General features: G+C 41.0%; 3 protein-coding genes across 3 annotated transcripts; 2 read left to right on the top strand and 1 right to left on the bottom strand.

The window, feature by feature from the left end:
• Nucleotides 1–2,690: 2,690 nt before the first annotated feature.
• Nucleotides 2,691–11,333, top strand: unc119a2 (unc-119 lipid binding chaperone a2). The gene is made up of 5 exons (XM_020096989.2): nucleotides 2,691–3,005; nucleotides 8,858–8,968; nucleotides 9,081–9,180; nucleotides 9,295–9,467; nucleotides 9,998–11,333. The coding sequence occupies exons 1-5, from the start codon at nucleotides 2,744–2,746 to the stop codon at nucleotides 10,108–10,110; spliced, it is 759 nt and encodes a 252-aa protein (XP_019952548.1). The 5' UTR covers nucleotides 2,691–2,743; the 3' UTR covers nucleotides 10,111–11,333.
• A 136-nt stretch (nucleotides 11,334–11,469) lies between these two features.
• On the bottom strand, nucleotides 11,470–21,022 carry LOC109635655 (solute carrier family 13 member 2-like). Its single transcript, XM_020096988.2, has 12 exons — nucleotides 20,614–21,022; nucleotides 19,243–19,371; nucleotides 18,441–18,577; nucleotides 17,416–17,663; nucleotides 17,158–17,335; nucleotides 16,919–17,041; nucleotides 16,170–16,373; nucleotides 15,263–15,363; nucleotides 14,706–14,821; nucleotides 14,111–14,272; nucleotides 13,877–14,014; nucleotides 11,470–13,296 (listed from the first exon to the last, which is right to left on the bottom strand). Exons 1-12 carry the CDS (start codon nucleotides 20,713–20,715, stop codon nucleotides 13,165–13,167), a joined length of 1,770 nt encoding a protein of 589 aa, XP_019952547.1. The 5' UTR covers nucleotides 20,716–21,022; the 3' UTR covers nucleotides 11,470–13,164.
• A 2,390-nt stretch (nucleotides 21,023–23,412) lies between these two features.
• Nucleotides 23,413–27,556, top strand: vtnb (vitronectin b). The gene is made up of 8 exons (XM_020097274.2): nucleotides 23,413–23,625; nucleotides 24,554–24,670; nucleotides 24,781–25,005; nucleotides 25,686–25,825; nucleotides 26,070–26,226; nucleotides 26,362–26,520; nucleotides 26,660–26,977; nucleotides 27,104–27,556. The coding sequence occupies exons 1-8, from the start codon at nucleotides 23,562–23,564 to the stop codon at nucleotides 27,238–27,240; spliced, it is 1,317 nt and encodes a 438-aa protein (XP_019952833.2). The 5' UTR covers nucleotides 23,413–23,561; the 3' UTR covers nucleotides 27,241–27,556.
• Nucleotides 27,557–27,873: the final 317 nt, after the last annotated feature.

Raw genomic sequence — 27,873 nt, 5'->3', positions numbered from 1 at the left:
TTGTTGGCAACTGATTCAACACCAGCAGAAGTCATTGTAATGCATTTGTCATATACTTTGTGGTTAAAATGTGAATGAAAGTATCTGCCGCTATCATTGGAAAACCTTTACAAGTGAATAAATCATCAATGAAGGTGAGCAGGGGGCGATGGCAGCGATTGAAAGGCCTCATTGGCAGCAACAGCGTCGCTTTGGCATCGACTGATGAGCTGTAATTGGCAGCTCTACTTTCATACTGTTGCCGAGTGGATGCATCATTATCGTGACACGGAATACGCTGAAAGACGAGGGGGCTGAAGTCAATGTGTTTGTTGCTGTTTATTCTGTTGGGCTGTCTGATTTCCTCACTTTCATTTATTCCAAACATCCTCCAGTATTTTACAGAGTCTGAACTACAACCTCTCTTCTGTAGCTGCACTGAACAATAAACATTTAGGAATGACAGACTGAGGTCAGCACATTGCCCAGACTCTCTGTCAGTTTTTTTTGTGTGTGTGTGTGTGTGTGTGTGTGTGTGTGTGAGATTGTAATTCCAGGATTGTGTCTACAACACACAAACACACACACACATAAACACACACACACATATATATATATGTATATCTAGAGAGAGAGAGAGAGAGAGAGAGATGTGAGCATATCACAAATCCTATCACAACAAAATATTCTTGAGGACATTCCTGATCACAGGGGTTTTGTTTAGGTGAGAATGTGCCACAGGACTGGTGCATATGTCCATGTGAGTCCCTGTGTGTCCCTGTGTCCCTGTGTGTGTGTGTGTGTGTGTGTGTGTGTGTGTGTGTGTGTGTGTGTGTGTGTGTGTGTTTTGCTGATGTTAGCAGCAGCAGCTCAGACGTGACAAAGGGATGAGCGGACTCAGCAGGCCGGTGTGAAGAGCACACAGTGGCCTTATAGCCAACGCTCTGTGTGCACATACAGACATCGCACATGTAACAAAACCTCACCTACTTCTATACAGGTTAAACAGAAGCTAACACTACCATGCAGCACAGACACAGACACAGACACACACCGGACAGCCACACAAACGTCCTACATGATCACAAAGGAACTTTAAAATCTATCTTTATAACTACACTTATAGCTGAATTAATTGTTCCTTTGCTTTTCTCAACCTGATAACTGAATATTACTGAAGTTTGTCCTTTTTCAACTTTGTTCCCACTTCTCAACCAGAAAAAAAAAAGTATCTTGTGACTCTGCATGTAATTATTGATCAGCATATGACCAACAACAACTACCACGGTGGCCTCTGGAGTGAATGAAACTACATATTCACCTACAGTCATACTTTATCTTGCAGGTACCAAAAAAAGGCCAAACCCAAGTTAATATTAGAGATTGGTCTGTAGTAAATGAGGACTTCCTCCAGGGTGCAATGTTTCCCAATGTTTCCGTGTCTATTCTTATCGTTAGTTTAGGGAGTCTTCACACTCTTAATGACTGATCTCAAGTTCTCAATCAATGCATGTGTGAAAAATGATATCCAGGATGACACCTTTATCTTAACCCTTCATTCGCTTCTCTGAATATTAAGTCAGTCCATTGTCTTTACTGATGTGTTTTATATGGTGGTGATGGAGAGTCATGTGTGGCTGAGATCTGCAGTGACTCATGCAGGGAGTCGACATGCATCATTAGAGAGAGAAAGACAGAAATAGATTTCAATCCTCACAGAGTTGTTTCCCAGGTGCCTGTTTGTATAGTTACAGCCACTTCCAGCAGCAACAGCTGTAACGGTAGAGATTGAAAATCAGCCAACTGGTGTTTGCAGCAGCAGATTTACAAGATTCAACACATTTTGAAGAGAATGTTTGTAGCTAATCACGACACAGGCAAGTAAGCAGATCGTTTCCAAAAGTAAAAGTATAAGAATAACACTATAAAATAGAATAATTACAGGTCATGTTGTGTGTCACATAGTGCGGCATTATATATCCAAAGTACATACAATAAAGACCTGCCTCAAAGTTTAAACTATAGCAGAGCAATAAAGTCACTGATAAATTACATTGGCCTGTTTCATGAGGTTTTAAGGCCTTCAATAGACACACACACACACACACACACACACACACACACACACACACACTGTTACTTGCCTAACCCAAACCTAACCCTTACCCAATCACAACCTTAACTCTTTCCTCAACCTAAACCTTTCCCATGATGTGACTCCAGCAGATTTAGATTTAGTTCCCCGCTACATAAGTAACACACACATTGTTATGAATGAACGAACAGTTGGATCATCTTATTGTTGCGCCTCTTCCGTCACTTGTAGATTCAGATTGCGCAGAAGCACCAGACGCTCTCCGCACGGTGCGTCTGGTGCTGGAAGGCTGGCGCTCAGACGCGCCCCCCTCCTCCCGGGCATCAACCACCATCTGCCGCTTGTTTTGTTTTTTATTTCAAACCGAGCAGACCGTTTTCCCACACACCCCCTGCTCCTCTTCACACAACATGGACTCCATCTGAGGCAGAGGAGCTGTGCGTAACGGTCCAAGGAGGAGAGGAGAGGACAAGAGAGGAGAGGAGGAGGGGAGGGGAGGTTATCATGCAGCGCGTCTGCAGAGGAGACAGGCTCATAAAGACGAAGCGGATTTGAATTAAGCACCAGATAACAGACAGCAACTGTGCATCCTTCAGGGAGGGAGGGAGGGAGGGAGTGAGGCAACTGTTTTGGATCATAGGGAGAGAGAGGGGGGAGGAGGAGCGGAGAATGAGCTATTCTTGCACCAGCAGGGGCAACAGCCAGGACCCATCGAGCGCCAAGAAGCCTGCCGCTGATAATCCGGCCAGAGACGCCGGCGGAGACACGGACAGCGGCGGCGACGGCAGCCCGAGGTGCACGGCGGCGATGAGGGTGAAGAAGGGATGCAACTCGACCGACGTGGGGGTCCCGATGACCACGGAGGAGGACCTGCTGGCCAGCGCGGTGATCACCCCGGAGGATGTGCTGGGTCTGCAGAGGATCACAGAGAGTAAGTTCAGTGTGGATGAGAGGGAGGAGGACAAAGGTGCTGAGATCTCACAGACAGACCCATCGAGAGTCACCGCCACGTCCCTTTATGTGTGTCAAAGGCCCAATAACACACCCCGGTTACTTCTGTCTGTTTTTGTTGTCAAAAACATATTTAACATAAATATAAAGGTTAGTAAAGACAAGAAACAAAGTTGGAAACAGTTTCCAGTCTCACTGAAAAAGTTATTTGTATATTTGGACAGTTTTGTTACTTTTCAAGTGTCTATATAAGTTGTAGAGTCTTGATACAATATTATATTATATATTATTTTGTGCAACAAGGTAAATCATGCAGTTTTATTTCTATAGCACATTTCAGCATGGACATAAGAACAACACAAAATGAAAAGAAATCGATTAAAAATCTGAAAAGTTTAAATAATTTATCAAGCAAAATAAAAGAGGTGGTGATAGAAGTAAAGTAGATACAAAGGTGTAAAATAGTACAATAAAAGGGGTATTTTTAAATTTACCATATGTAATCATTAGGATTCTAATCCTCATATTTGTGTAATAAAAGTTAAGATTTACATAATCCTTCAATCGAGTCCAAAAAGTAATTGAGGACAAAATGGAAAAATAACTCTGTCAAAAATTCTGCTAAATATTAATGCTTTTGTTTTAAATATGAAAAGCTTTAGATTTGTTGGATATATAAAGTGCAGGATTTTGATGTGCAACTTTTTAAATCTTATCGGTGATGCACAATTTATTTGATTCCCCAATCGGTAGAGATATTGTCCCCAAAAACCTTTTCCTTTTTTAAAACTCAGACGTGCAGGGACCTTGAGTGTGTGTCTGTGACCTGGAGTCTGCAGGTAAATAAGGTCAACACACAGTCATGAGGATGTTTCAGGTGCTTTCTTGAAATTACACCTTGGAGAAAGTGCATCCAGGTGTCAGGTAACTGCTGAACATGCACTACGCTTTATCCTCTTTAATCACATTATCCTCTGTTCTGGCATCTTGGTTTCACTTCACCTCAGGGTGATGTTATTTGGAGGAAGGTGCAGAGTGAGGGGCTGGGGTGAGTCAGGGGTCACGATTCAAAAACGTTTCTTTGCAGGAGTTCTCGTCTGGTTCAGTGTGGCTGAGGAGAGAAAGCTGACGTGTGCCTCATCCAGCCTGGAAATGTTTCTGTAGCTCTATGTTGTTGTGTTACTCTGCAGTCAGGTGGAGAGGGACCCAAAATAATCCTTGCAGGAAACAGGAGAGTGCAGTGGTGTTACATAAGGACTGATGTAGAGTTTTACCTTAAGCAAGGACAGAAATAGACAATATAAAATACTTGTATATAGGTTATACTTAAAAGTCTAAGATACTGTCAACGTATGAAAAGTAAAAGTAACTATATGACAAACCTTTGCTATAGGTAAAAATAATAATATATAAAATTCCCCCTTTTTTAACATTTATAACTACTGTCTTTTAAATCTCAGTTTCTTTGTTCTAACTTCTGAAGCACTTTGTAATCTGGATTTTTAAAAACTACTCTCTATATAAAATCATTATCAAGCCTCTCATAGTGAAACACGCGGGGAGGCAGCAGCAGACAGGAAGCTCTTAGCAGTTAGGAAACAGGTGGAGTCCGACTATTTAAAGGCCACAATACTTTACTTACACAACAAGGTTATATTAGACTCAGTGTCTGGTCTTTTTTCCAGTTCTCTTCAAATATGTTTGAACTTTTAACATTCACAGTACAAAGTCACATTTTTCTTTATTCATCACCAGACTGGACATGTTTCCACTTGTGGTTGTGAGGTGACAATAGAAAGATGCCCTCACTCAAATCATGGATTTATTAATCGGATTGCAAACATTTTTTACATAGCTCAAGATTATTCAAGAGGTTTATGATGTACTAAGTCAGAGAACAGCTCACTATGAAGTGGAACTTTTATTGAACCAGTAGAGCTCGACGGGTTTAATCTTATATTTTATGTGGTTTGAAAAATTTTCGTTTCAGACATTTTATTTTCTTCTTATCCTCTTTTTAAGCATCAGCCCCCGATTTTATTAGCAGGAGAACAGGAGAGTAACTAAAGCTGGACTCGTGTTATTGTGATGAGTCTCTGCGAGGATCGTTGTCCAGCTGAGCAGTGACACGACAGGATCATCACAATCATTCTGTCTCCCACGCCGGACTTTATTATGGCGTCGGAAACTCTCCATCTCCAATATCACAACGTCATCACTGGAGGGAAGAGGAGGCATGTGTGAATCACCACAGCAACATAGACACATGCTTGAATCACTACGGCAACATGAAGCATCTTCCCCTGGTTACAGCCAGCGGAACATGCATCTCTGTTCTCCCCAACTCTTCTTCATGTCTTTTGTCCGCTCCCCGGTTTAAAAGTGTAGCTCTGCTGTCACTTGACGACTCTGCCACGTCGTCAGATTCGACAACAACAACCTGAGCTCTTCGAGGCCCTGGTGTTGTTCTGTGGCTCCTCCGTCTCAGTTTTGTTTTTGTCCTGCTGCTCTTTCTCAAGCAGCTGAAATTGATTCCCTCTCTAAGTGGCACGATGCTTTTGTCAAACTTCATGTTTTTCACTCAGTGGTTGTTGTTTGAAGCTGCTCGCTGCTGTGTCAGTCTCACAGGAGAGGAAACATTCTGAGGAAAGTCACTTTCAAATATACTTGAAGTTCATCTGGTAATCAAAGCAAGTGGCTGAGAGTGATTAAGATTTGCAGACAGAACAGGCTTTCTCCTCACGCAGTCGACTAATTTGATCTGAACTTATGTTCTTAAGAGAATCTTAATCTGCCTCCGAGCTAAATACTCAACAGCTGACAGGAAATGATCCAACAGAGACTTGAAAAAATTGATTATTCGTGTTTAAATGATGCAGAAATGTTTTTTCCATCTTCTGAGGAAACCAGTTTTACTCTGATTTTATTTTGCAGAGTGAATATTTATGAGAAAATAAGCTTTTGAAAACATCACAGTGAGCGCTGGGACAATGTGATGAGCCTGTTTGGATGATGAATAACTGGGCACTAAAACAATATCAGTAATTAAAGCTATATCATTTTCATCAATAGGAATATAACTAAAGTGTCGAACACAAAACATTTTCTACCTGAGATTTGTAAAATGTTTTGAAGTGTTGCTCTCTCTCTGCTCATAAAGAAGAGTTTCAAACCGCAACATTCATTCAGCAGCAAAAATCTTTAAACTTTATTTAAAAGATTACAATTTGACATTTATCGCGGTTGTCAACGTCCACTGATATGAGAGATTTTTTATCACGGTATCATTTTTGGGCTAATCGTCAAATTGCTTCTCATCTTTTTGTTTATCCTCTTAAGTCGTACTTGAAACAGATCGGCTCACAGCTGCAGAGCTGTGGTTAGTGTTGAATGATGATCTGCCTGTCGAGTCTGTCACTCGCTGTTTCACAGCCTTAACCGACATTTCCTGAGTTCTGTAAAAACGATTCATGGTGGCTAGACATATTTTTTGTGTCAGCTGTCAAACATGACCGTGTGATCTGGCCTGTGAGGTTTTTTCGATTTGAGATCAAAATAACCGGCGTGTGAGAATAAACTCAGCTCATATTACCCACTGAACCTTGCAGTTCTGGAGGACTGTTCTGCTCTGGTGTGAAGTTAAACATGGCAGCAGGTTATGAAACTTTTCAGAGACTTAGTGGGAAACCTCACACATTTCTTAAACTTTCTTGTCATCAGTCTCACGAATCAACTTCCTGTCAACCTCTCGTTCACTGTGTGAAATCATGTCTGATTTCCACGTCGATCAGTGAAGCTCCTCTCTCCTCCTCCCCTCATCTCCACGTCTTCTCTTCTCTTTTTAAAGCCATTCTCGTTACCACTGCACTGTTGCCATGGAGCTGTGGTCACTGACAGGCAGATTCAGGTCAGTGAGGCAGAGGCGAGATGCACCACCCCTCTACGCCAGCATGCTATCAAACCTGATCACAGTTCACACAGAGCTTAGAGGAGGAGATTGTGACACATCATGTCTGTTTTCACATTGAGCTGCATTTCGACCAGAATAAAAGAAATTCAACTATTAGAAAAAAAAGTCTGAATAATAGATGCTTCATGCACTTATCAAAGGGCAGCTTGTTGATCTCAAATTAGGGAACTTGGTGGTGACTTTGCAGGAGAAGTTTTAGTTGTTTGACTAAAGTCTAAATGATGAAAATTAACTTTTCTCCACCTGACACCCTCACAGTTTTCACTCAAAATTTAAATGATTGATTTATTTAATTGTGTAAGATGTGTAAACCTTCAGTTGAACCTAGATCAGATCAAGTGGGACAGACTGAACCAGATCCCATTATCACTGTCAGCTGTAATGTTTCCCTGCGTTCGTGTTGAGTTTCTTGGTCTTTTATATGGTTTCACGTGCCGGTGATCTTAAACCACTGCACTGGAAGGTAAGATCCGTCCGGTCCCAGCGTTATCTGGGTGCAAAGCTAACATGGAGCTCAGGAGTGTTTGTTTTAGATGAATCTAGGTCATGTGTTGCAGCTGTAAACTCATGATACATACATGGCTTTAGCTGCTCATAGCCATCTTAATGTGTTGCATAATTCAGATTTGAATTATCACAAACACAATCATATCTCACTCTTTTTCACACTTTGTGTGTGTGTGTGTGTGCAGCACCATAGTCAGGACTGATGAGTTCAGAGAAGCATTCACACTGACAGAGGAGCAAAAAGGCGTCACAGGGACACAACGAATCAGATCAGCGCTGTCAGGAACACTCGCCTCACATAGAAAATGCAGTTGACAACAGACTGAGACTTCAGGATACGATTCTTCTGCAGGAATTCTTCAGCATCATAAAAACATAAAAAATGAGAAAACTACCTCCACCAAGACCCAACAGCCTCCTTACATTAAATTAAGCACCAAACTGCACACACTCATAAATATGAGTCCCTTAAATATACCTGATTTTTTGTATCAGTGAAAATTACGACAATGTTAAGAAACTGAAACAATCCTGGATCTACCGATGGGTTCTTATTTTACATCCTTACACCAAGTTTCAATTTATTTACTTCATTTTTTGCATAATCTGTCCCACAAACAGACAAACAAACAAACAGACAGGGATGAAAACATAACCTCCCTGCTGGAGTATAAGGTGCATTGTGGGTAATCTTCCAGATGGTCATGTAGAAATAAACACCAAGCGTGTGTGTGTGTGTGTGTGTGTGTGTGTGTGTGTGTGTATGTGTGTGCCGCAGATCTGTTGACATTAAAATGACATGTAAACAGACACTGAGCTGATAGTTGGTGATGATGATGGAGACACGTTGCGGGTACATGTCCTGACCGGTGGTTTCACTGGATCAAGCAGGAAGCAGGAAGTGTCTGCTCTGCTGGGGGATGCTAATAAGCAGTGACACTGTCTGGTGAGGGCAGGAAGGATTAGAGGAAACGAAAATAACCCGCTTCTCTTTCTTGCGTGTGTGTGTGTGTGTGTGTGTGTGTGTGTGTGTGTGTGTGTGTGTGTGTGTGTGTGTGTGTGTGTGTGTGTGTGTGTGCTGAGGAAATGGCTGCTCTAACACAGTTTCTCATTATGATTTAAGTGTCAAAAATTCACTTAGAAATATGAGCTTTTTAATACAAGACTCATCTGTCTTAAACTTGAGCAATATTAGAAACTGTTATTTATAGCTGTTTCTGTTAAAGCTTTTTAGCATTGCCACATCTATTATCAGTAGCTGTCGTTATATAAAGAATGCATTGTTATTCATTATGCTTCATTATATTGTTGAAGTGTGTAACTCTAAGTCCTCTTTCTCTCTCTCTCTCTGTCAGATTATCTGTGCAGCCCGGACGAGAACATCTACAACATCGACTTCACCAGGTTCAAGATCAGAGACATAGAGACGAGCACGGTGCTGTTTGAAATCACCAAACCTCCCACAGGCAAGTTATCTATCTATTTATCCATCTACCTACATATCTATCTATCTATCTATCTATCTAAAATATTGTGTTTCCTTTTCTTTGTTCCATCACAAACTAATCCTCACCTCAGATAAATCGGGGGAGAAGAGAGATATCGACCCAAACGCCGGCCGGTTTGTCCGTTACCAGTTCACACCGGCTTTCCTCCGGCTGCGGCAAGTTGGAGCCACGTAAGTGAGAACGTGTTTCGATATTTCGGTTTCCAACAGAATAAATGCTTTGTCCTCTGCGTTTGGGATTTCTCTGTCTCACGCCCCTCTATGTCTCCATCTTCGTCCCGGCAGCGTTGAGTTCACGGTTGGAGACTTGCCTATAGAAAACTTCAGGATGATCGAGAGGCATTATTTCAGAGAGAAGTTGCTCAAGAGCTTTGACTTTGAGTTTGGCTTCTGCATGCCGAGCAGCAAGAACACCTGTGAACACATCTACGAATTCCCTCCTCTGTCTGAGGACATCAGTAAGTCTACACACACACACACACACACACACACACACACACACACACACATATTATGGACAAATGTAATGGATAATGTCTTTATTCCACCTTGAGACAATCATCTTTCTTCTTACATGAGGGTAGGGATGTGAGAAGAATGACAGAAGGGATGAGGGTAGGGGCGAAGGAAGAAGGATATAAGGTGAAGGATTGAGGGTAGGGATGAGGGAATGAAAATAAAGGGATGAGGGAAAGAGGATGAAGAAATGAAGGGAAGAGATGAGAGAAGGAAAATGAAGGGATGAGGGAAGGAGGATGAAGGAATGAAAGTAGTGATGAGAGAATGAGGATAGGGATACAGGAAAAAGGATGTCAAGTGAAGGAATGAGGGAAGGATGAACCTCTTAAACCCAAGTTAACAGGTTAACTGCATTGAATAAGAAAATAAACGTTTTTATTTTTTGTTCCTGTTTTGTTGTTGGAATCTTCTCAACCCCGAGGCTGGCGGCCATTGTTCTCACAGCTGTGATTTGTTTGTGCGTTCCCAGTCAGGGAGATGATCCTGCACCCGTACGAGACGCAGTCCGACAGCTTCTACTTTGTGGACAATAAGCTGGTGATGCACAACAAGGCAGACTATTCTTACAACGGTGGGACGTAAAGGGGACACACACACCGACGCGAGACAGGTGGACACGCAGACTGTCGTGAGAGAGGATCAGAGTGAACTGGCAGGACTGTCACTCCAGTCGTCTTTCTTGCTCCTTCTCTGTCTCCCTCTGAGAGAATTCAACAGAGGGAACACCCATTCAAATGTGTGTGTGTGTGTGTGTGTGTGTGTGTGTGTGTGTGTGTGTGTGTGTGTGTGTTTCTGTACTTTGTATGATCGTCTGTACTGTAGCGCTGAGTCGATTTCTGGTTGATTCTCTATCCACTGTCTATTATCAGTTTTTGACCATATTGGAATCCTCGTGTTCCAAGTAGGAACATCTGCTGGATCAAGTGCGACACCTGATGGTTAAAGTCGTTATACCAGTCTGGTGCGAATTTGGCTTAGTGTCAAATTGGTTTGTTTGATTTTTACCCAACCCTACTGCACAGTGTGTGTGTGTGTGTGTGTGTGTGTGTGTGTGTGTGTGTGTGTGTGTGTGTGTGTGTGTGTGTGTTTGAAGTATGAATACTGTGTGTGGTAGAAATATATGAATTTAAACGTCAGCTGTGTGGTCATCAGGTTTAAAAAAGGTCTAAATAGATTTCCAGTAGGTGTTGGCACATTTTCTTCAGTAGACAGTAGTTAGCTATTAATTAATGTTTCCTTTTTAAGTCTGTTCCTTATTTCTTATTTCCTCGAGTCACGGGACCCGTGTTGACCATTTGGGTACCCACTATTTGTTTTTACTGTCACTGTTCAAAGCACAACAACTCCCAGAGCCGACACATGTTTTTCTGCCTCTGATAAGTCACAAGCTCATAATTTTTGTTCGGAATACTGAAGTGTTTTGATCTGCTGTTATCTAAGGCCATTTATTTATTATCACCAATACATCACACAGTAAATCAGCAACCAAACTACCAAACCCATTGCACCAACATTGCAAATCATTAATCAGAAATTACTTGAATGCACCTGTTTGAGTTATTCATTGGTTCCAAGTTGATGAAATCTAAATCTTTGGAGACATAATAGCAGCAAAAAGTAATGAAACAGGCCGGAGGGAACTCAGGTTGGATCGGATCGACTTGAATGTCATGTACAGCAGATGTATTTATGACCGTCTTTGACTCTTGTACAAATTATTTTGAGCCAAGGTAAAGTTTACGACGAATCTAACGTTGTTGAGATGAAAAAATAAATAAATAAAGATTTATGGGACTTTTTGGAAATATCTCGTTGTCTGATTGTCAAAATGTGGATGTGAAGAGATTGAAGACCTGTTGTTGACATGATGATGCTTTATTCTCACAAAAGAAATGTTTCAGGTCAACAAAAAGTGGAAATAAAAGCACTGCTGAGACGCTGTCCCTCCACATATTCAGTTTATTACATTCACCTGGGATGAATCACAATAGAAACTGTCTCCGTCACCATCGTAACCTACTGGCAAGCTTTTTATCTCCAAGTTGTCCTTCAACCACCTTCCTGCTATTGATTTGCGCACTTCACTTCCTCATTGCTCAAAAACACTTCAATCAGTGTCACCCCGGCTTTGGGTGCAAGTCCAGATAACAACTGAAGAGGCCCTGTTAAGGGAATAAGTCAACACCACAGTCAAGGCCCAACAGTTTCTTTAACATTAAGTCAAGCTACATCAAATCGCACACACTCATGGACATCGTTTCCCTAAATTTGGATTGTTCTTTAATCACTATCCGTGAATAAGTCCCAAGGAAATTAAAGAAAATGTCAAAATATACAATGTTAAAGTAGAAAAAGAATCCTGAATGTGACCCCAAATTGAATGGCTTCTTTCTTGCCTTTGTCCAATCCTTCCACCAAGTTTGTGGAAATCCATTGAGTAATCATTGCGTAATCCAGTTGACAGACAAACCAGCATATGTACAGGAGTGAAAACTGATTGGCAGAGGTAATAAATCTCAATAGCTCAGTTTTATGTCTTGTTTTCTATCTGTACAAAAATGTGTTCATCAGCCAACACTTGGACAAGAAAGAGTGTGTTTTCCAAAAATGTCAAACTCTTCCTTTAATGCCTTCTATAATACACAAATAAATACACAACTAAATCTGCCACTTTGATTTTTACAAAAACACAAGTGCAGAAATATAAAGACACAGTGTGACCAAAACACTACATTGAAAAAATAACACATGCAAAAAAAAAGTGACCACAGTATTCATTTAAATCAACTGACATAGTTCAGTTTTAACTCAATTACGTGATGTCTGTGAACACAGTACTATCACGTTATGGTAAATAATCAGTTAAACAAACAAAGTTTACTTCAGTTTCACATGATCTGTCAATGATGAACATGTCGATGAGATTACGTCCCAGTCACTGGATTCACACGAGGAAGTGTTGGACACCAAATGGAGTTTATCTCAGTCTGGGTGTAAATTCATCTGGTTTTACTGTAACAGGGTGATGTGTGAATGGAACGCTACAGATAATGTAGGTCTTAGTCATCGTACTTTCCCCAGCACTTTTTCTTGAGCCAGCTATCTTCCCTTCTCAATTTAAATAAACGTTACAGCTACAGCTCTTAAGATTAAGTCCTGAAAACCTTAATTTCTCTCCAGCTTCTCTGCGAACACATGAATCCTACAACCCATATTATTGTTTTTGGCTGACTTTAGGTTATTTTACTGGGGCAGCTGTGGTTCAGGAGATCGAGCGGGTCATCCACTAACCAGAGGGTTATTGGTTCCAGAGGGTTAAAGTGTCCTTGGGCTAGATAACAAACCCCAAATTCCCCCCTGACGGATGGATGGCAAAACTGTGCTTTGAGTGATCATCAACAAGTTTCATATAAATACAGACCATTTGCCATTTATTTCAAATTTGTGTAATCCTGAGATATTTAGATTATTAACCTCTTGATTTAAAAAATGTACAGTTACAATTATTTTATTTAATTTTAGCATTTTGTTGCTGATCTGATCATGAATATTTTTATAAACATCTTCATAAAAGAGTGAAATACTTTACAGCAGCCTTAAAAAAACCATCCTGTCCTTTGTTGTGTCCGTTGTCACTCAGGGTTGGCCATGTGTAGCGTTGACCCAATCAGGGATGTTGCCCAGGTCAAACAGGGCGTATCCCCAGGTGTTGAGGCCCAAATTTATGGTCAAAATCCCAACGATGTTCAGTATGAAGCCAGCTTTCACCTGGAGAACCACACACATCAGATGACCACAGTCTCAGATTTAGTGGCTTAAAAGGTGACGTATGGACGAGAGGCCCAAAAAGAGGAAAAGGTTTGCTTTAGAAAATATTCTCAATCAATACAAAACCAGGACTGTAGCATTCAAGAACCAAACGGCAACTTGTCGGTACAGAGGCCCGCAAGGAGTTTCAGTACACTCCAAAAACTGATATGTTGAAGTAAACATAGGAAAACATATCTCATGACAGTTTGTCTCTAACATGTAAACAAAAATCTGTGAAATCAAATTGAAGCTTGTTTTATAGCATGAAATAATGAAATAAAACAGCACTTAGCATTTTTTATTTTGGTCGATGTTACATCTGCTAATATGGAGGGTGCGGTTGATGACCTATACTGCAACCAGCCACTTGGGGGTGTTTGGGAGGTTTTGGCTTCACATTGGGGGAGTTGTCATGTCCTCCATCTTTGTATTCATCAATGTATGTTGTATACAACGTTTTGGCTCTTTTGCCCCTCTGAGCCTTATCAACGTGAATGATTTGTCTGTGATAGGAACAACAGATTTGTATGACTCTCACCATGTCAATGACTCTCAGTCCTCCAAAGGCGAAGGCGATGGCGTTGGGTGGTGTGGCCACCGGCAGCATGAAGGCCAGAGAGGCAGCGAGGGTGCAGGGCAGCATCACATACAGCGGGTGTATCTTGATCGCTATGGCCTATAAGAAACATGCAGCACAACACAGTTTGATACATGGAGAAGAAGTGTGTGCACAGCCGTGTGAGCATCTGGACATTTATTGTATTGAGTTTACCATTGAGCCGAGGATGGGCAGGAACAGGGTGGTGGTGGCAGTGTTGCTGGAGCACTCAGTGAATGTGGCCACCAGCAGGGAGAGCAACAGCGAGATGGCGAAGCTGGGAATTTTCTCCAGAGGGGTCAAGCTTTCTCCCAACCATGTGGACAGTCCTGATTTCTGTGAGGAGAGTTGATCTTTTTATGAAACCCCAGAAACTTTGTGCAGTTATTGTTCATTCACGTGACTCCAGAACTTGTTCCAGACATGGAAATTGCCTTTCACATGAAGCAGGAGATTGTCGAGGGAAACAGGAAAATGAGCACGGAGGATGCAGGACATGACATAAATTCTGCTGCAGAAATCATGTGTAATTGTTTACAGAGCGTCGCTCTTACACATAAAGCTTTTTAATAACTTATATTATTATTGTATGTTCCCAGGGTCCATGGCGATTTTTGACCACTGCTCCAAAAGACCAGAAGGTTTTCAATATATAACGATATGAAATACAGAAAGGCAGGAACTGTTTTCGATAAATGTTAAGTTGTCAAATTCTTCCCGTCTGATGAACAAGAGAACATTATAAAGTCAGCCCTCGTTGGGTTTTTACCTCACTGCCAGCAGCCAGAGCAAAGCCTCCTCCGAGCAGCAGGATGATGTGCCAGGGCATTCGCTCATGAACTATCTGCCAGTTCAGCAGATTGGGGGGGGAGTTAATCTCCTTACCTGCAAGAGCCAGACGAGGTTTGAACATGAAACAATGATTGGTTTGAAAAAGCAGCATATTTATCTGCTGGGTAACCATCTCTCATGAGCTGAGGTCCCATGCACAAACTAGAGCCTGACCCACTGATGAAATATTTCACAAATATATCAGCTGATATCTTAGGAGGAATTAGCCTTGAATCCCAAGATGTCATTATCAAACCCTAATCACAAAGAAATTTTGATTTGATAATTACAGTTAAACTAGAAACTTTACTATAAATAAGTATCAATAAAAAGACAAATACATCAACTATCGACAACTTGAATCAAAAACACAAACACAAAAGCACAGATAAACCGATATGTCTCATATTGGCCGATTAATCAGTCAGGCTCTAATTCAAACATCAAAGTGTAAAACTAAATGTTTTTTTAGTGGGGTCAAAATAAATATTTCACCTGCTTCGTCATAACCGTAGCCTCCGAACTTAGGCCGCTGGGAGGGGATGATGAAGAAGAGCATCGACATTAAGATGGCGACAGTTCCATCAGACACAAACCTGAGAAACACAAAATAATAATATCCAACATATTGTATTTATTTTAATTATGCTGCTGCCGTGTTTCTGGTTCCGTGTCACAGTGCAACGTCCGCAGAGAACAATGGAACTACAAACAAATGTGTTTTCATTGATGCGAAACTTAGTTGTGCACAAAGATGTGCAAATTTTGAGGGACTCAGAGAGAATGAATGGGACAAATTCTTAAGCTTGACGACTGCTCACAGAGATGTGAAGATTCAAGTTGTGAGTCAAAACATTAATGGGGAAAATTAAGGGAAATTTTAACTCCAGGACCACAAACATTAAAGATAGTTTGTAACTCTATATTACAGAGCATCATAGTGTTCAAAGCGGATGTGGATGTAATCAAAACCATGATGATGAAGGTGCTCTATCCTTAATAAAGATGTATTTTTTACCCAAATATTAACAAAGTACCCAAATCATGACCTTTAAAACCTAAAACTAAATCCTTCCAAAGATGTCACAATGTGAGTTGTAAAAGTTTGGGATCAGAAACAATGTCAGAATCATACTTATGGACCATCAACATGACATTTGATTTATTGGTTTTTAAAGGTTCAGTGTCTACGATTTAAGTGAAAGGAAACTCTCAGAAATTGAATATAAAATAAATCTATTGATGTTTTCACTAGTGTGTTTCATCTAAATTGTACAAATTGTTGTTATTTTACTCTAGAATGAGCGCTTTACATTTAAATACTTTATATTTACATCAGGAGTGGCTCCTCTCTAAGGAGGCCGTCATATTTTTAAAAACTTAACAAATGCCAGAGACTCACGCCTTTTCCTTGTTGAAGAGCACCGTGGCCCAGCCATCGACGAAGCCCGGCTCCCTGGTGAACCACAGGAGCACCAGTGTGGCGAAGATGATGAGCACCGCCACCTCAGAAAACTTCATGCCACCCAGCTTGAGGTACTCCTCCCTCATCACCGCGCGCGCCTCGTGATCTTTCTTTATGCCACAGCCAAATGATTTCTTTATGCTGTGGAGGAAAGTACAAAGTGCAACGATGATTGGGGAGAAAATCATAGAATCGTCTGAAGACTGAGGAAGTTAAAGTGAAACATTGATACATATAATTGTGACAAGCTTTACTGAATATTTCTCGTTGACCTGCAGTGGAAGGCTGTAATGAAGTACATTTACTTCATTTATGTACTTCAATAATGTTTCATGTATCTGTATTTTACATTTATGTTTGGTACATTTTACTTTTACTTCACTGTAGTTACCAGCAAATATCAGTACTTTCTGCTCCACATTTCTTTTATAATTCATTTTTTCAAAGTAATCAATAATCAGACTTAAACCTGGTTCACTTGTCCAATCACAATCGGCAGGTGTTAGACCCCACCTCCTTCAACAATAGCAAAGCGAGAGCTCATTGCCAAGACTCCCCCAGACCAGAGAAACTCTACAGCCTGTTAGCTTAGCTTAGCATAAAGCCTGAAAACAAATCTGCCCTCTAACCCATCCATGCCCACAGAATCATCTGCATCTGACTGTGCGAGACTGAAGTGGCCTTACTTGAAACCCAGGAACATGAACTGAAGCCAGATCCAGGAAAACAGAAGCATGAGAACCATGTTGGGGAACGAGAAGATGAACCAGCTGGCGAAGTTGATCACGTCACCATTTCCAGGAAACATCCTTCACAAAAAAAGACACAGATGCAGAGGTGAGGAGAGGAAAACCAGCAAACACGTATACAACATATTCTACAATATTCTCCTGTTGGTTGAGTGATGTTCATGTCATGGTCTTACTTGTCGATTTGGCCTTTGAGGATGAGGTTGGGGGTCGAGCCGGTGAGCGTGGCCGTGCCTCCGATGCTGGCAGAGTAACACACACTCAGACTCATCCCCTTCTTCATGAGTTGGTACCTTGCCTCCATCGCTTGTCTCTTGGACTGCAGACATGACTCTGGACTCAGCTCATGTGTATCTGCAGCCCGACACATCCAGAGGGATCAAATCATTGGGAGGTTTTACTCTCTAGAAAATGATCATCATGTTTTTACTTACACTCTGTGTCCTCCTGCTGAGTGTTGCTGTTGTTGTTGCTTATTTCCTGCTTAGTGGGTGTGGGCTCCATCTCAAACCCGTGGTTGACCTCAGCCGCAGCCTGAAAATCTCGCTCATCCGCCTGGATCTCGGTGGTTTTCAGCTGCTGCAGAATAGCGTCGGCGATGGGCAGCATCATGGCTGTGGAGGCCGTGTTGCTCATCCACATGGACAGGAAGGCAGAGACAATCATGAAGCCCATCATCAACCTGTGTCACAGGTCAGTGAGAGGAAATGACAATGAAATGATGGATGATCACAGGAAGTTACAGTCATGTACTTCCGCTAATATCCCTAAATTGAACATTTGCTATTTATTTCCATTTTCTGCACAACTTGCACCATTTGTGTACCATTCTCTCCTGAAGACAATAAGGGCCAAATGAAGGACTTGTGCAATGAGCCTAGCAATTTTAACAAGGGATGTCACTGAAATAAATTTTATGTAAAGACAAATATCCTCGATATGAATGCTACCATCTTGTGCTATTGACGTCATTTGGAGCCATAATCTGTGCAGTAGTTATCAGGAGATGGAGCCGCAGTATCGAGGTGCTGTCGATACTGCGATATGTGCTCAACCAACTGCAACACAGTCTAAACTGTCAATCATGAATTTCCACGCCATTTCAGTATCAAATAACAAATTAAAACCAGACTTAAAAGAAACATGACCATATGAATAATCATCAGTGTGATGAAGCTACTTAAAATATCAAAAACCATCTTTGAGAAAAGTTTTATTTTTTATTTTGGCCCATGTCCCATCTGCTAACATATAGGAGGCAGAGTTTATAACCTATACTACAAAATATCACCAGGGGGCATTCCAGATGATTTGGCTTCACTTTTTTGGAGTTGTCATGTCCACCATCTTGATATACAGTCTATGATTTCCACTATAAAGTTCTTTGTGTTGACCCTATAGTTGAAGGTTAGTTGTTTGTTCGCTGTAGCGTGCACAGATGAGCGGTATCATTTCTTACAGGGCTGGACGAACGCCAATCAGCAGCAAAACTCGTAGGGCGATGCGTTTATGGAGGTTACACCGCTCCACTGCAATGGCCACCAACAGGCCGCCAATGAACAACATGTTAGAGTCTTTCAGGTATTCAATACTGACCTGAAACAGATCACACACAGACACAATCATCAGCAGAAGAATCTAAAGTCCAAACGTGCAAAAAACCAGCAGTAACTTCCTGAGCTGCTGGAGTAACCTGTTAACCTGTGGTGCAACATCCGGAATGTTTAACAAGCTGTAAAAGTTGAACACTGCCATCAGAAGATTTGACCTTGTCTGTAAAACTAGAATACATCCTGGAAATAACTAACTGGAAGGTCAAATTAACACTGAGTGCACAGAGCCTAGTTAAGGCCTCTTAACTGTCACATGTAACGGGTGGAGTCCAGTAATGTCTGTGTTGTCCTTCATTAGATGGAAAGGCCGGACCATGAATGTCTTTTCAAACCAAGCGCAAAACAAATCCTGCCATCAGTTTTTACATGTGTGGAGCCTCTCTCCTGGAGGGGAGAGGTGAAGCAGCAGACAAGTGGAAGTATGGATAGAGGACTTTATCAGATGTTCCACATTCACACTGCAGGCTTAAACATACATATAAGAAATAAACTACAGTGTATTCCAAATAGGGATGATGAGAACAAAAGCAAAGCAGAATTCAAACAAAGCCTTGGAAATATTTGGAAAGAAGGAATCCAACAAACTTCTAATGTCAAAAAGTACAAGTAACTATGAATGAAGCACAAACGTGTACATGAGGTCTGTACCTCTGCGGCTGTCATGATGCCCATCATAGGAAAGAGGACGACTGGCAGCAGGGCGGTCACAGACAGAGGCAAACACTCTGTGCACCAGAACAGAGCCATGAGGATGATGGCGTAACCACATCGTGCTTGCTGTAAACAAAGACACATGTCGGGGTCAGAGGTGGAGGGAAACAGAAGAAGCGAAAACACGTAAACTCAGACAGGCACACTTCTTCACGTCTTTTAGCTGTCACATCCTCTGATTTACTTTCGACTCTTTAAAAGGCAATAATCAGACTTTACACAGTGAGATTAACCCTTGATCATAAAACCAACACTTAGTCATGCTTTTGTCACCTCAGATAATCCTTTATCAGTCCTGATTAAAATGACTTTTCCTCCAGGACCGTTTAAACCATCCGACAGAAACATTTCCACTGCCGCTCAACTCAACAGATCACAGACAGCAAGATTTAGCAGGATTACACAAAAACAACTGAATTTGATTCCTATATAATTTTGTGGAGGTGTGGGACATGACCCAAGAAAGAAGCCATTCAATTTTGGTGCATTTTCAAATCAAGGGTTGGGTCCTCGATTTTTATTTCAACTTCTGTAACATTGCAGTTTTTTACCAGGTTGATTTCTCAGACAATCATTTATTGGCCTTGATGAAAAAACCTGACATGTTTAGGAGACTGATAATTATTCTTGCAATTTGATACCGATCCAGATGTAGTGAATTTAAATGTGGTTACATCAGGCAAGGCTGTTTTAGTTATAATAATATATTATATTAATATATTAGTTTTAGCTGAGTGACATTCTAGTTCAGTATATGGTTTAATCGGCCTGGATGAAGTGCATGTACATGACACCTTAAGAAGTAGGTTGAGACAAGGTCATTCGGTTCATTCCACCTGAGACACGGTCAATGTTGCTTGTGAAATTGTATGAAAAAGGCATGTGAGTTTTTATGACAGAAAACTCCCTCCACAAAGGCAGTAAAAGTTAGAAAGATATAAGATACTTCTCCTCTGTGCATAATAGGCGTGGGCGTTATGTCTGCAGGTTGCCTGGACGTATGCTCCATTCTTCTGAGCACAATTTCACAGGAACACCTTGAAGGAATTTCTTCAATTTGGAACAAATGTTGACTTCAACTTTAGATTTGGTGGTCAAGGTCACGTCACAGTGACCTCACAAAACATGTCTTGGCCTCTTTAGGGAATGTCTATATTTTGATCACTTGTCATTTTAGATTTCAGTGGTCAAAGGTCACAGTGGCCACAACCTCTTCTCCTGCTTTTTTGTTTGACTGACACTGATAAGAATTTGTCAGATACGATTCTACCAATGTTGGTACACATGTAAAAACACACAAACACTCACCGACGTAGGGCTGATGAGCGGCAGAGGAAGTAGTATGAACGGAGTGATGGTGACGATGAAGTAGTTCCTATGGTACCACAGCCACTTCAGCCAAACACCCATGACTCTGCTGGAAAAAAAACAAGCAGAAACCCAGAGGCCAAAATAAAGTGTCCAGATGTTTTCCTGGTCACTCAGAGCAGAACCCTGCTGAGTAGAGAGAAGACAAGACAGAGGAGCAGGGAAAACTTCTAATTAACACCCAGGTCAGGAGAGCTGACGGTGACGATGTGCTCTGCAGACCAAAGACGTTGATATGAGCGGCAGTTTATTCTTTTTTATCTCTTTCAGCACATCAAACATTAACTTGACACAAAGGAGATCACACTCCATAGATAACATCCCTGGGCGGGTCCTCAGGGCATGTGCTACAGAGCTGGCTGATGTTCTCGCCTCCATCTTCAACCTGTCGCTCTCACAGGCCACACCTACCTGTTTCAAAACCACCATCATCATCCCAGTGACTTGTCTGAATGACTTCAGGCCAGTGTCACTCACTCTGATCATCATGAAGTGGTTCTGGCCCATATACAGAGCAGTATACCTGAGACTCTAGACCCCTTGCAGTACACCCACCACCTTAGTAGAAGCACCTCGGACACACCTCTGCAGCCCTTCACATAGCGCTCTCCCTCCTGGAACACAAGGACACCGACATCAGGATGCTCTTCATAGATACAGCTCTGTTTTTAATACAGTTGTCCCTTACAAGCTGGAGTCAGGACATCACTACCCGCTCTGCAGGACATCTACCACTGCAGAGTCCACAGAAGAGCACGGACACTATCCTGGACTACACCTTAACACACAATCCCACCTGAACCCCCGTAAAGAGCCAAAACCTTTAGAGCAAATTTTGAGTCTCTGGAGTGTTTAATTTGTGATTTCACAATCAGAGCACAAAAATAAATGACTGATTAGATTATATTGAAAACTGTACATTGATATCATAGTTACATTGTCAATAATTTCTTGATTACATTCTGATTATGTCTTTAATTTAATCTGATTATGTCGTCAATTTTAAAATGATGAAACTTTTCTTGATCACAAACGCTGTCAGCCATTGAGACAAGCACCTGATGGACAAGTGCTCCACCTTGTGGCAGTGATAAAAAGAACATTTCATTCCTGCCTGTCCTGATAGCACACATACAGTATGTGGGCCACTTCAGGCACTTCTGGTCTTCTTATGGCCCAGACAAATAGATATGAGCCTAGAAACACAAATCAAATAGCAAATGTGGCCCAAATATCCAAAAACTAATGTGGGCCTTTTCTGGCTGACATGCATTGTAATCTGGACGTGGATCTAAAGTGGCCCATGTGGTAAATGTGGCTCAAATATCACGTAACTAATTTGGGCCACCTTTGGCCCCTTTGGTTGAGATGCTATGACTTGCTATGGCTCACCTGTGCTCAATCTGTCCTCTCCAACTATCCTAGAAGACGTGTTTTTGTGGGTTTGTGACGTCCAGGGCCGTCTTGGAATTTTTCAAACATTCAAGTTTCTGGTTGAATTTTCTGTGTCTATTTCAAGCTTGGGGCTGCAATAGAAGACAACAAAGATAAGCACAAGTTACAAAATCATATCCTCCAGTGTACACAAGTGAAAGTTTTGTTTATTGGGTTACGATGACAGAACTGAGGTTAAGTCACATCCTGTAAAAACAGTTTATATCTTTTGATACTAGTCAATATAAGATTTTAAGAAGAGACTGCATTGATATAAATTTACAATTATATAATTTAGGTCTCACAATGGAAGTTTCAGGTATATTTTCTATAAGTAACAGCACACTTTTCAAAATCAAATTTCTGTAGCTCGAGGCATTTTTCCTATCATACATTACTCTACCTTGTGGGAAATGAACATTAATGCTAATTGTCAGACACGGGATGGATCAGTGTAAATGTCAACACCACTAATGAGAGAGTTTCCATGAAAGAGGACCAACCAAGCACAGTCTGAATAAGTTTTAAGTGAATCTTAATTACACTCATTGAAGAATCAGATGGTAGAATCAGATTTTATAACTCAAAGGTTTGATGATCTCTTTGTTCTGGAGGCCAACCTCCTGTTCATCATGGCTGCTGACTCGTTAAGTGACCGGGTTAATAATTCACATTAGAAATGTGTATTTACAAGTGCAGTGTGCAAGATTTAAGTGGATCTATCAGTGGAGTAAAACATAATATTCCTGATGAAGTTTTTATGAATGCATTGTTGGATAGCTGTGGTTTTGTTGCCTAATCAAGAACATTTATCGGGAGGGGGTTCATTTTCTTCCTGTGCCTCTTTCTATGTCAGTGTAGTAACCAGAGCTGCGTTTGGAAGAATCAGTGTGTTTGCTTTAGGGTTGTTGTTTTGTTTTTTTTTACCAGGAATCAATAGAGAAAAAATGGCCCCAGTTACACAATGTTTGAGCCCTGACAATCAATCCCTTTCACTTTATAACATCATAATGGCACATGTAAGTGTATTAGTTACTTTGCATTTCAAGCATCTTCCCTATGAAGAAACATTCAACTAAACAGAAAAACAATTCAACATTTATTCTCCATTATCCGTCTCATTGTTGTTAAATAACCATGAAGCTAATATTTGGTATAACCGTCTAAAGTCAGTGGGTTTATTCTGTGATCGTGTTTCTGTATCTGGGACAAACAGGACAGAGATCAGCCATCACAGTTTAATGATTATCACAGTGTTGAAACCCCGGGGTCATCAGCTCCTGAAAAATACCAATCGATCATTATATGCACAAAACGCAGCTCCCCGAAGTGGGACACTTAGTTCACACTCATCAGACTGCAGTACAAGGAAGAGTGTACTGTTCTCTGCTGAATTTTAATTCCTTTGTTTTATTTTGTTGTGTTTGAGGGTGGAGTATATTCTGTGAGGCGACATGAAGCCAGCAGTGACTCTGCTGGGCCTCGTCGTCCTGCTGGACGTCACCTTTGCTGCAGAAAGTAAGTCACTTGGAAAAATAAGTACTTTCTCATTTCATTTAGCGATTGTGTTCTGTCGCCACAGATCAGGAAATATACTAATAATCAAAATGTAGATGTTTATATTATAGTTATGTGACAATTAAACAAGAAAAGATTTTTAGAGCATGTTTGTGTGGGTACATCAGACAGGAATTAAATATATAAACATATAATGTCTTTTATAATAATAATATTTTTTATCTGAGGAATAATTGCCCATTTTTCGATGAGTATATTGCTATCAGAAGTCTTTTACTACCTATTATCAGCATCGGCCCCCAAAAAAGCCATATCGGTTGGGCTTAAATGGATTTTCTACAAATTAGTATTGTTGTTATTATTATTATCAGTGGCATGTTATGCTGTTATAAAAATAAATTGATTATGTTTGCCATACAGTACACCTGAGCATATAAAAATGATATGTATGTATTAATCCCTGATGGAAAACAACATCTTATTAAAATCTGTTTTAAATTACTAAATTGCTAAATTGCTTTTTATACTAAAGAAAAATATGATAAACTCATTAAATAATGCTGATTTTTTAAATAAGCAGCATCTAGTCTTAGGTCAGAAATTTCCCCCAAACCTACTCACAACAGTTTGAGGCCTGAGGATAAAACTATCCATTATTTCACAAAAGCCTCAAATATTAGGAGAAAAATAAATATAGGCAAGAACATACTGGGAAATCAATATATTAAAAAAAATCTACTCAGGCAATATATACTCTATACCTGAACCATAGGGCTTTTTCTCTATGATAAGACGTCTGTACTTTCACTTGTGTGGAATTTTAAATGCTGAATTTTATGGAATTTTATGTTGCTGTGTTCTTACTATTACTGAAGTTTAGTATCTGAGTACTACTTCACAGTATCATTGTTGGACAATGTCTCCACAGGGTCCTGTGTGGATCAATGTGGCTCATTTGATCCAGAGAGGAAATGTCAGTGCGACTCCATGTGTGTGTACTATAGAAGCTGCTGTAAAGACTTTGACACCGTCTGCCCCAAGAAGGGTCAGTAGAGTTTCAGGATGTTGCCATAAATACATTGTATCATGAAAAAAAACTGATAAATAGCTGAAATGTGTAATTTCTCAGATAATGAAACCTTTCTCCACCCTCAGTTGCCCGGGGCGATACCTTCGAGGCAGAGTACGTCACAGAAACTGTGACGACTGTGGCTACAACTGTTGCACCAATTTTCCACCCAACTGCAGCAGTTGTCACTCTCCCACTCAACGCCACACAAGGCCCCACAGCAGCTGCAGACCCTGACGCAGCGCCCTGCAGCGGTCGAGCTTTTGATGCTTTTCTGCAGCTGAAGAATGGCTCCATCTATGCTTTCAGAGGTAAAACTACAATACTTACAACACTGACCTTTTGGTTGCGGGCAGCACTTTCTCCACAGTCCCCAAATGTTTTTCAATGTTTTCACAAAACCAAAAGAAAAGGTTTCAGATAATCGACATCGGCCCGAGTTTGTTCAGCAGTGTTTGAAAAAGGAGTTTATTATCTCAAGATGCAGAGCTTCTGAATAAAGTTTTAGATTTTAAAAACATATAATTCTGTGCAAACGTGTTAGATGCCAAAAGTAATCATGCCATGCTTCTCTTTGGTCAGGCGTCTGGTGTCAGATGATAGTGATGATGATGACACTCATAGTTGGTTTTAGCCTGAACAATGTGCTCAGACAAATTCTCACCTCAACACTTAATTTAAACTTAATTTGTCATAACTAATTGATCATAAGTTGTATTGTGCATTGTCTGCGATGTAGAAAAAGGTCGGACTTGGATCAACATGAACCACAATATCCATTTACACTGATTCTATAGAAGCTTCACACACACACTGCCTCTTCTTTGCCTCTGCATCTCAGACAGTTTGGGGAATTAACTGATTTACACACATGCATTGATTTAATATTACTATTAACTCTTTGCAGGTTATCCCGGTTAAACACATTTACTGAGTCTCTTGCGGCCTATAACTAATTCCTGGCTTTCCATCAATGCTTTTCCTCCTGTAGGTGAATATTTTTTCGAGTTGGACGACAAGTCTGTTCTTCCTGGTTACCCCAAACTCATCCAGGACGTGTGGGGAATGACAGGACCCATCGACGCTGCGTTCACACGCATTAACTGTCAGGGAAAATCCTACATCTTTAAGGTAGCAACTGTGAAGAGTATGTGACGCTATAAAGCTAATCATATGTGTGATATTATTATTATCCAGAACATGGGAACTCATACTGATTCTAAAACTAGCTTTAAATATATTATGTTAGCATTGTTCTCTTTTAGGAATTAGGTCCGGTACAAAGGGTGCAGTCATTGTCTCAGGTATTTATTGTATTCTGAGTGTTTTAGAAGCAGCCTCAAACCTCTTTTTTTTTGGATTTATTCTGTCTCAGGGCAACAAGTACTGGAGGTTTGACGGCGACGTCTTGGATCAGGACTATCCACGGCTCATTTCTGTCGGATTTGACGGCGTACCAGGCGACACTGATGCAGCGTTTGCCGTCCCGGCACCAAGCCACCGTGGCAAAGAGAAAGTTTACTTTTTCAAAGGTATTCATGAAGTGATGTCTGGTGTTTTTCAAGTGCATTGTGTTGACTGTGATGACCCCCAAAGAAACAATTAGCAATATTGTAAAATCAACATGTCCTCAGTTGATTATATCTCATGCTTGTTTATCTCTCCAGGGCACAACTATTACGAGTATCAGTTCAAGCATCAGCCTTCCCATGAGGAGTGTGTCCGCATGAGCAGGTTGTCGCCGTCTGTGCTGTTCACGAGATACACGGATCTCTTCTGCGATCAGACGTGGGAGGATTTCTTCACGGAGCTCTTTGGAAGCTCCTGTAAGACTCAGCTGTGTTTTCTTCTTTATACATAATGTTTATTTGTGTAGAGGAGCAGGTAAATGGCAATAAACCAAAATGCTGTTTTAGGGGTACATGTAAATAGTTTCTTACCATACTTAGTTTCTTCCTCCTTCAGTAAGCAATCCCTACACTGGCCCTCGGGTCATCAGTCGGGACTGGCAGGGCATCAGGTCTCCTGTAGATGCTGCCATGGTCGGGAGAGTCTTCCTCAGCCCCACACCCACGCCACGGCCCACTCCAGCAATGAAGAGGCGGAGGAAGAGGCCCAGCAAGAAGCGTGGACAGCGAAGACGGCAGAGTCGCCATGTGCTGTTCGATGATTTCTGGGGTTATGATGATTTGTTTGATTACGACTACAGTGACATCGTTGATGACATCACCACACAGGAGCGCAAGAGCACTCCTGTTCAAAATGTGTATTTTTTCAAGCAAGGTACGAACACATGGAATCATTTTATTCGCTCAATCAGACTTTCTTTCCACCGAAAAGGGATAAAGACGGTTCTTCCTTTAACAGCTTTTTGTTTTTGTGTTTCTTTCCTTTTTTTAATAATGGCAGATAAATACTACAGAGTGAATCAGCAGACGAAACAAGTCGTCGCCGCCATGCCGCCATACCCACGATCCATTGCGAAATACTGGCTGGGCTGCAAGTTCGAGGGGACACCAGATGAATCCAGAGCAGAGAAGAAATAGGCTGCCTGAGGAAATAGATAGAAATCCACTCTGTGTTTTAAATACAAGTTTGTCTTGAAGTAATTACAGTATGAATTAATGATTATGTGAGTTATTTTTGTTGTTAAAGCATTTTGTTCCCAATGAATACCCCTCTAATGTCCCCTGAGATCCTGTGTTGACAAAACCTCTTCAGTCATAAGTAATTTGCAGCTGAACAAGCAAGAAAGGATTTTTCCATGTTTAGTGATGTAGTATTAAACATGATGTAGTATTAAACGTGATGTAGTATTAAACGTCCTCACGTGTGAGTACTCGAATAAACGTGTAATTAAAAGATGATCTTTTTGTTTTCAAGCACATCGACACCGGCCTTGGCCCATTTAACCAATAGTGTTCTCAGCCCCTGCATGTCCGTAAGCAGCTTTAAACAACTGCCCCCGAATTGCCTGTGCACGGCCCTGCAGAAATCTGATCGCAGTTATTTTCATGTTGTTGCTGTATTTCAGACTGAAGTAATGGATGTGAATACTTCCACCGCTGCTAACTACCCATATACAGAGTATTGACCATATACTATATACATATACCATTTATAATGTCACAGCTGCAGAGATAGTCTCACGTTTCCAGCTCCTACATGGTACTGCAGTA

This window comes from Paralichthys olivaceus, chromosome 15, assembly GCF_024713975.1.
Source record: "Paralichthys olivaceus isolate ysfri-2021 chromosome 15, ASM2471397v2, whole genome shotgun sequence".
Classification (NCBI taxonomy): domain Eukaryota; kingdom Metazoa; phylum Chordata; class Actinopteri; order Pleuronectiformes; family Paralichthyidae; genus Paralichthys; species Paralichthys olivaceus.
Note: the sequence above shows the minus strand (reverse complement) of the source record. Positions and strands in the feature narration are given on the sequence as shown.

Excerpts from the sequence above, each read along its gene's own strand:
- unc119a2 (XM_020096989.2), top strand. The coding sequence starts at position 2,744 with ATGAGCTATTCTTGCACCAGCAGGGGCAACAGCCAGGACCCATCGAGC. Across the intron at positions 8,969-9,080 it reads AATCACCAAACCTCCCACAG|ATAAATCGGGGGAGAAGAGA; the intron begins GCAAGTTATCTA and ends TCCTCACCTCAG. Across the intron at positions 9,468-9,997 it reads TCCTCTGTCTGAGGACATCA|TCAGGGAGATGATCCTGCAC; the intron begins GTAAGTCTACAC and ends GTGCGTTCCCAG.
- LOC109635655 (XM_020096988.2), bottom strand. The coding sequence starts at position 20,715 with ATGGGTGTTTGGCTGAAGTGGCTGTGGTACCATAGGAACTACTTCATC. Across the intron at positions 17,042-17,157 it reads CTCAAAGGCCAAATCGACAA|GATGTTTCCTGGAAATGGTG; the intron begins GTAAGACCATGA and ends TTTTTTGTGAAG. Across the intron at positions 14,822-15,262 it reads CTACGGTTATGACGAAGCAG|GTAAGGAGATTAACTCCCCC; the intron begins GTGAAATATTTA and ends TGGCTCTTGCAG.
- vtnb (XM_020097274.2), top strand. The coding sequence starts at position 23,562 with ATGAAGCCAGCAGTGACTCTGCTGGGCCTCGTCGTCCTGCTGGACGTC. Across the intron at positions 23,626-24,553 it reads CGTCACCTTTGCTGCAGAAA|GGTCCTGTGTGGATCAATGT; the intron begins GTAAGTCACTTG and ends ATGTCTCCACAG. Across the intron at positions 24,671-24,780 it reads CACCGTCTGCCCCAAGAAGG|TTGCCCGGGGCGATACCTTC; the intron begins GTCAGTAGAGTT and ends CTCCACCCTCAG.